Source organism: Benincasa hispida, chromosome 2, assembly GCF_009727055.1.
Source record: "Benincasa hispida cultivar B227 chromosome 2, ASM972705v1, whole genome shotgun sequence".
NCBI classification, from domain to species: domain Eukaryota; kingdom Viridiplantae; phylum Streptophyta; class Magnoliopsida; order Cucurbitales; family Cucurbitaceae; genus Benincasa; species Benincasa hispida.
Genome location: NC_052350.1, coordinates 6,016,129 through 6,024,492, shown reverse-complemented (window position 1 = coordinate 6,024,492; position 8,364 = coordinate 6,016,129). Strand labels below are relative to the sequence as shown.

At 31.2% G+C, this 8,364-nt stretch overlaps 1 protein-coding gene across 1 annotated transcript; it reads left to right on the top strand.

Annotated features, from left to right (window-relative positions):
- Positions 1 to 7,265: 7,265 nt before the first annotated feature.
- LOC120071910 (mini zinc finger protein 3) lies at positions 7,266 to 7,952 on the top strand. Its single transcript, XM_039024328.1, has one exon. It carries the CDS (start codon positions 7,365 to 7,367, stop codon positions 7,650 to 7,652), a length of 288 nt encoding a protein of 95 aa, XP_038880256.1. The 5' UTR covers positions 7,266 to 7,364; the 3' UTR covers positions 7,653 to 7,952.
- Positions 7,953 to 8,364: the final 412 nt, after the last annotated feature.

Below are 8,364 nucleotides of genomic sequence, written 5' to 3'. Positions count from 1 at the left end.
TCGATAAATATTAAACAAGCAGAAGTTTACAATAAAGACCCTATTAGACATATCTTAAAAGAAAAGACTTATAAAACACAAATTAAAGGGGAATTTGAAGCGTGAATTAAGTTTTGAAATCTTAAGTTTAGAGTTAGAAAATCTATGTTTGGAGTACACATTGTGAAGATAAAACTATTCGATAAATGTACAAACTTCAATAGTTTGATTTGAATTGAGTTATTTAATGTCGACTTATGAAGTCGGAGGCCAAACCCAAATGAAAATTTTAGGATCGTAAATAAAACGAAGGGTTTGGAAGCTAAATGGATATAAGAAAGTTCAAAGTAAGCATAATTATATTAATTTAATCAAAAGAAAAGTGATATGAAACCAAACCAGATTTATTAAATCTTTGAAATGTTTTTAAGGAAAAACAAAAACACGTTTACATGGAGTGGTGGGACTAAGATGAAGTTAATTCCACCGGAAATGTTCCTTTCCATACTAACAAACAAGCTGTCAATTTAGCTTTCTAATAAATGTGTGATTTAATTACAATAATTATTTTTCAATTAAAACAAATTAATTGTAAAGCTAGACAATTGCATGTGCAACTTTACACCTATCTTTTTCTCTCCACATCTAAATGGAATCATCATCTTAATTACAATTTCATTTCGTACGCCTTCAAATGCTTTATCTTTTTGGTCCCCTTAATTCTAATTTTCATTCATCATTACATTATCTTACATTTTATATTGCCCTCATGTATGGGCTGAATATAATGGGCCTGAAGATGGGCCGAATCTGTTAATGGTTGGCTTCAATTTTCAGGCCCGGTCCAGAATGCTCACTCGAAATTGAAATCCACGTCAGGAGGGAAGTGCCACGTGGGGCTTGGGTATAAAAATTGAAAGTGGCAGGCAATAATCAAATCAGTTGTTACTTCGGAAATTTGGATATATAGGTATGGACACGTGGCAGGAATATAGCCAGGTAAGCTACTTTCTTCTCTACTAATGGGTGTGAAATGACATGCTAAAAAAGTATCCAAATATCCAATGGGGCCTTCCCATTCCCAAAAAGAAAAATGAAAAGTGAGCTTCCAACACAATTTCATTAGCCAACACATCAACTAATCCGCGTTGGCTTATATACTTTAATTTCAGATAATTTGATATTAGAAAAGACCTTACTCTTAATCCTTATCTTAATGTCCTCCACAAAATTGACCTAGGCTTATAATTCAATTCAATTGGTTAACATATAATGTCATAATAAGATGAATAAAAAGTGTACTGAATAATAATAAATAAGGGTTGGTAATTCAGTTTGGTGTAATATCACCTATATCAGGGACAGTATGCTCAAAGGAAAGAGACTTCACTAATTTAGAATTAAATAATTACAACAGAATGTTTATCTGTTGAATAACTTTTATAGTGATTGATGCACAGTCTATATCTAAGTGAAAAAATAACTTAAGTTCCCTATAAGTTTGAGAATCTCTCTCAGCTAAAGTCATGATCTTTCCTTGTCTTGTAATCGTCTTACCTCAAATAGACTTACTTAGGTTATCCCTAAGTGTGAGAATCTCTCACAATAAATTTAGCTTCACACAAGCTACATAGAAAATACTTTCAATACAATCGTATAAGAAATATCATGGCAGCTTAGTCTAAATGACTATCAGCAACACCCTCAAACTATAAAGTTTACGTAGATGGCTTCTAACAATACATCAATCAGACATTTCTTACACAATCACTAGAACGCAAGAAACAGTACCATTAATATTTTGAAAGTAGCATCCCTAAAAGAGGTAGCTTACCACAGATATATACCCAAACTTGTCAAGGAAAACTTTCAAATATAGACCAAGAACTTTTATGTCACCATAAAGAAAAATATGCAGACAACAAAGTAATGCAGACTTTGAAAAAGAAGGAAAATATTTTTTAGACGCATCATGCAAAGGTCGGAACATTGTGTTTAACATAAGAGAGAATGAAATGCAGACATGTTAGCAAACATCTTATGTGTAAGGAAAATATAGTAAATATAAATGCAATAATAAAGATACATGATATAGATTAAAAAGTCAAAGATTCGGACTCTATCTCAGATATTATGTTAAATTAAAAAAAGAAGTACGTGTTGGAATAGAAATATTGGATAAATAAAAGAGAGTATAAAGGTGGTTGTGGAAGGTAGTAGTGGGAGAATTCAGTTAAGAGTAATAGAGAATAAGAGTTAGTGGTGGGGAAAGAGAATAAGATGGGGGGAGTGGGTGTATGGTCCTCTCAATGATGAGAATGAAAAGAGAGATGAAATGTTATGATGAATGAAGGAGGGGACAATGGGCCCAAAGAGACAGGCCCAAATTGTCGGATAGCTAAACCAGTAGCTGTATGTTGCTGAAACAAGACAGGCTTGGAAGTGCTGGCATTTTGGATTGATTGATGGGCCATTGGGCCTTTTCTTTTTTTCTTTTTTCTTTTCCTTTTTTTAAATAAAGTTAAATTAACGACAAGATGCTGTTTTGTTTACTACAATACAAATACAACACCCTTCTTCCCACTATCCTTTGACGTGTCAACTTCACATCACCATTTCTTTTTCTTTTACTTTTTAATCTTTCTACCTAATATTTTTGTAATGTCCGAGTTTAGGAGGGTACATAAATAAACTAACATCACATTTGAATGAGAGAAATCTCATAGTATGATAATATGGTTAAGAAATTCTTAAAATGATTAATAGCTGCTACATATACTAACAAAATACACACCTTCTTTTTCAGTGGCTCATTCATATGAACTCAACAGTCAAGCATACTTAGCTTGAAGCAATTCTATATTGGGTGACCTTATATTGAAAAATTTGTGGGAAAACAGGTACAGCGAAGACATAACATGATAAAAGAACCCATGTTGGTTTGTTGGAAAAAATAGTTGAAAACAAGCAACGATGATATTGTTAAGTTGTCGGAGATACAAAAATACATAGTATATGTGTTTTCAACCTATAATTTAGAAGTTCAAGTCCCTCTCTTTATATTTTTGTTAACTCAAAATAGGAGTGGAAATAGTTCGGTTCGGTTCGATTTGGTGGTCAAACCGAACCGAACCGATTTATTGGTTCAAACCAAACCACATATATGCGGTTCGGTTCGGTTTCAAATTTGGTTTTGGCATTTTTAAAAAATCCATATTATATATATATATTTTTTAATTAAAAACGGTTCGGTTCGGTTCGGTTTTAAATTCGATTTTACTCTTTTTTTAAATATATAAATAAATAAATAAATATATATATATATATATATATATATTAGTTAAAAACGGTTCGGTTCGGTTTCAAATTCGGTTTTCGAAAGTGAAACCGAACCAAACCGAATTTTTCGGTTTTCCTGTATTTTCGATTCGATTTTTAGAAACAGTTCGGTTTTTGCGATTTGAATGACCACCCCTAATTCAAAACAAATGATTGGTTTGAATTTTAATATTCTAAATAGTAGTAATAAAATTGTGCAAGTTAATATCTTTATTTGTAAAATTTAAGAATGTGTACTTCTAGTTTCTTTCATGAAAAAACATCATAAGTATGACATAAGAGGAAAAAATTTATTACCCTCGAATCCAAAAAAACTTTCTTATTGTGTCATTTTCAATTTTCCAATTTTCAGTAATTTCGTAGAAAAGTTATAGTTTTCGACTCTTAAGTAGTCATAACCGCTGTTACAAAGTTACTATACTTTTTTATCAAATTAAATAATAAAATATATTTAAATAATTTTCTTAGAAATTAAAGAATAATGAATTACTAAACGCCTCTTTTATATCTTCAAGGTCAGTAGTTTTCATTTTATAATAATAATAATAACGGTTGATGTCAAATTTTAGTCAAGATCATCTGACCTTTACGTGATTTCAACGATAAATTTGTAATTTTTGGGAAGAGAGGATCAACAAAAGAAAGAAAAGGACTCCGATGCCTAAGTAATAAGAGAAATTGGAAGTTTAAGTTACCTCATATGAGACCATAATAGTCTATTTATAGGAGATTTGATCTAGGATTTATTTTAATCCTACTCAGATTTAGATATGAGATTTAACCCTCATAGGATTAGAAAATAGCTTTTTCCTAATCCAAAACAAGCTAGATCAAATCTTATCTTATCTAATTTTATCTTGATTTTGATTCTAGTTTATCTTGATTTTGGGTTTTAATTTAGCTAATCAAAATTCAACCGCAACATTAGCCCCTACTCCCAAGTTAAAATTCATGGTTCAACTTTTATGTTGTTAGCAGAATACTTGGAGTTCAATCTGGGAGTACTGTTTTGTAGAACACACAACTTTTACAGAAAAGATCACTAAGGATTATAACAAAATAATCATGTCATGCATGATTTAGATATTAATAAATAACATGAGATTTAAATAAACTCGTAATTAATTTTTCAATGTAGCATTAGAAATTTTTTTAGTTGAAAATTTTTCTTTATCTGGGATTCCATAATTTGGTAGAAATCTTCAAGAACATTAAAAGGTGCTTTGTTTTTTTCTTCCAATCTAAGTCCTCAGTGTCTTGCATTGTTTCTTGATCTTTTTTGTTCCAACCTCTAGGATTTGTCTTTTGATTGGTTTTTTTACTATGGGTTGAAACTTTCCAATGTCTTTCACCATAAGAGACTTTTTTTGCGTAGGATTTGTCGATTTTTTCCTTGGTTTATGACTATATGGATGTGAAATTTCCAATGTCTTTTACCACAAGACTTTTTCCTTAGGCTAGATTGCAAACAAGTTCAATTGGTCTTGAATTCCTTAATTTTGGAATAGAAAAGTAGAGCACTCGTTCCCACAGACAGAGCCAATTGTTGATACCAAATTTTAACCAAGAGAAAATGCATATGACCTTCACGTGACATCAATGGTAAATTTATAATTTTAGAAAAGAGGGAGACCTACAAAACAAAGAAAAATGGCTTTGATATAGGGGATTAGAAAATGGCTTTTTCCTAATCTCAAACAAGCTACATCAAATCTTATTTTATCTAATTTTATTTTGATTTTAATTCAATATGGTCAAAATTCACCCCAACAATAATTAAAAAAATTGTTGTTGTTCAAATGGAACATTTTGGACAAATATCTTGACTCCTAGTTTTATGTTTGCCAAAAATAAATAATAATTCTTCAAATTGAAATAATGGAAGGAGAAACTTTATATATAAACAAACAAAATGATAGAATGAACATAAAGACTACTTGGCATGACAAAGATATATACAACCCCTAAAACTCTTCTCTTCATCAATGAACTGGGACTGCCCTTTAAATTGTTTCTCTGAATTCATACAGACACCCTTGACCCAGTGACCAAAACCAAAGCATGTAAAACCCTAAAACATGGTCCTTGATTCTTGGATATTGTTAATGTTATAATTAACATGTTAAAGAAATTTCAATGTGAGATCATCAATGAACAGTTTCAAAGGAAAATGAACAAACTCAATTATAATATCTTCAACAAAAAAATGTGCCTAAAATGTCTCTATATGAAACTTTAGTTAAAAATATATATACACACAATACAAATGTTGATGCGAATGGACAGCCATGTGTTTTTGTCTCCCTTCTACAGAAACTCCTCACCCTCTCTTCACTGTTTTCTCTATTTGTCCATTTCCTAATTTATCTTAATTTTTTTTTTTTAATTATGATCTAATTTAATTTTTACAATGTAATTTTGAAGGGCTCTTCTCGTGTTTGAATTTCAACAAAAGCCTCCAAGTTCCCAACTTTTTAATCTCAAAAGCTTAAAAAAGAGGAAATGAGAACAATTTTGGCCAAGTGATGTGGGGTTACTTCAATTTTAACCTTGTATCACACAATATCCATATCATACCTTTGTCGTACATTAAAAAAAATACAAACTTGATGAAGACCCATCATCATTATGGCATATTACAATGTGGGGTTACTTCAATTTAATCTTAACTTTGCAATATAAAAGATAGTAATAATTGCAATGAATAACACTACTAAGGTTGTAATAATTAAGTGTATAACAATATTTTTAAAGAATTACAAATATAAAAAATCTATAAGTGATAGACTCCTATTGATGATAGATTCTATCACTAATAAACCTCCAGAGTTTATCTAAATTTTGACATATTTATAAATTTGTTTGCAATATTTTAGGTTTATAAATGGTTGATTTTATTAAAACATTTGAAAAGGGGAATAAAATGAAAGAAACCCAAGAAGGTGAGTTAAGAAGGGGTGGGGTGTGTAAAGTAAAGCCATATCTAATTGATGTTGAAGTATCTTAGTTTTATTTGAGTTTGATTTGATGCAAAAGGGAAGGAAGAGGGCAATACTTTTCCAAATTCAATTAAAATTATTATTGGAATCTTAGGTAGTCTTGTAATATGGAGTTGATAATAATAATAATAATAATGGACCAATTGCATCCTGCCTTTTGAGTGTCATTTGGACCCCCCCTTTTTTTTGTTACTTAAAAATAGCATTCCACAGCTCATCTTTGGGCTACACATCTATTCTATATATTCTTAATTATTACAGCCTTAATTATAATGTTAGGCCTAAAAAGCAGCTCATTTTAATCTCTTTTATTGAAAAATTAAAGTAAACATAATGATGCTTCCTTTATGTTCATTTGCTCATTCCTTTGACTCACAACCAGTGTATGATAATGCATTATTTGAATCGATAAAAAAAAAAAAACATCTATTAAAAAAGGGGAAAATTCTTTATAAAGCAATTGTGTCAAGAACCAGAAATCAAACTATATTTTTAGCTAGGGTTCTACCCTTTAATTAGTTCCATCTCTTTGCAACTCTCTTTTCGGGTTCACCAATCAAATAATGCCACGTTGGATACATCTTTAATTTCCAAAAAAAAAAAAAACAATAAAGTATGTATTTTTTAATTTGTGTGTGAGGAAATTGTGAATAACCCACTTCTCCTAACCTTTTTTTTTTTTATCAGTGTCACTGGGCTTTTGACAAGATTAATTTGGTAAAGGGTCAATCTTTGCCTTCTAATCTAACCAAAAGGATTTGGAAAAAAATTTGTTGCCAAAATAAGCTTGTGTTATTTCTGTTCTATCTTCCTTATTAATTTTCCTTTCTCTTCCCAACTGATCTAACCCTATATATAAATAAACTCTCTCTTAGGGTTAGGGTTATATTAGAACCCATATTAGCTCACTTGCTGAATTCCTCCCCCCCCCCCCCCCCAAAAAAAAAAGGGAGAAAGCTTTCTCCTTAGTTCCCTTTGGAATTTTGATCAAAAACCTCAAATTCAGCAAAGATTGGTGGGTTTAAAGCTGTGTAGGATTCCAAAACCATGAAGAAAAGGCTGGTGGTGGTGAAGAAGAGTGATGGCTCTAGCGGCCGACGAAACCATAACCGGTCCAGTTCTGGATCGGTGGTACGCTACGCCGAGTGCCAGAAGAATCATGCGGCAAAGCTCGGGGGGTTTGCGGTGGACGGTTGCCGGGAGTTCATGGCCAGAGGAGAGGATGGGACTGAGGAGGCTCTCAATTGTGCTGCTTGTGGTTGCCATAGGAATTTTCATAGAAGGGAGGTGGATGCTGAAGTTGTTTTTGAGTATTCTCCTCCAAACTCCAATTAATTATCATGGAATTGAAAGGATCATCAATCATCATCAAACTTCAAATTGACTAAAAGGGTTTGTTTTTATATATAAGATTTTCTATGCTATGGTTTTTTATTTTTGGTTTGCATTTTGATTTTGTAAATCTGATCAGTAACCAAACATCATGGATTATTGGGGAGGAAAAATTAGAAAGGAAACAAAAAAAACAGTAATAATCAAATTTTAGTTTGCTTTTAGTTTTGTTATTGCTTAATTTCCTTCAAGAATATATTGATCAAGGATCAAGGGTTTCTCTCTTTATTACATGACTCAAATCCTAAAGTTTCTCTTTTTATCCCTATTTAGTTTGCAAGAAGCAAGAAGTCCTAATCAATTTCTTATCAAACATTGAATTCCCTTGGGAGATTCCTAACCTATCAAAAATAAAGATTTGGGTTATTTTTCATATTCAATTCCTATAAAGATATATATGCAAATATCAATTCCCTCCCCTACTTGTTTTTTATACAACAATTGCTGGATGGGAATGAAATCTTCGAATTCAAAAAATATCAAAGGATGTGAACTTTTTCTTTCAAGTACATCTTATACTTAATATATAAAACCCCTGAATTGGCGGTTGGAAATAAAAGGAAATGAGTGATAAATATACAAGGAAAGTCTTATGGAGATGAATTTTTCTATGAAATTTCATGTTCTTTGTTCGTCATAGTTTAATATATGTGTA

Excerpts from the sequence above, each read along its gene's own strand:
- LOC120071910 (XM_039024328.1), top strand. The coding sequence starts at position 7,365 with ATGAAGAAAAGGCTGGTGGTGGTGAAGAAGAGTGATGGCTCTAGCGGC.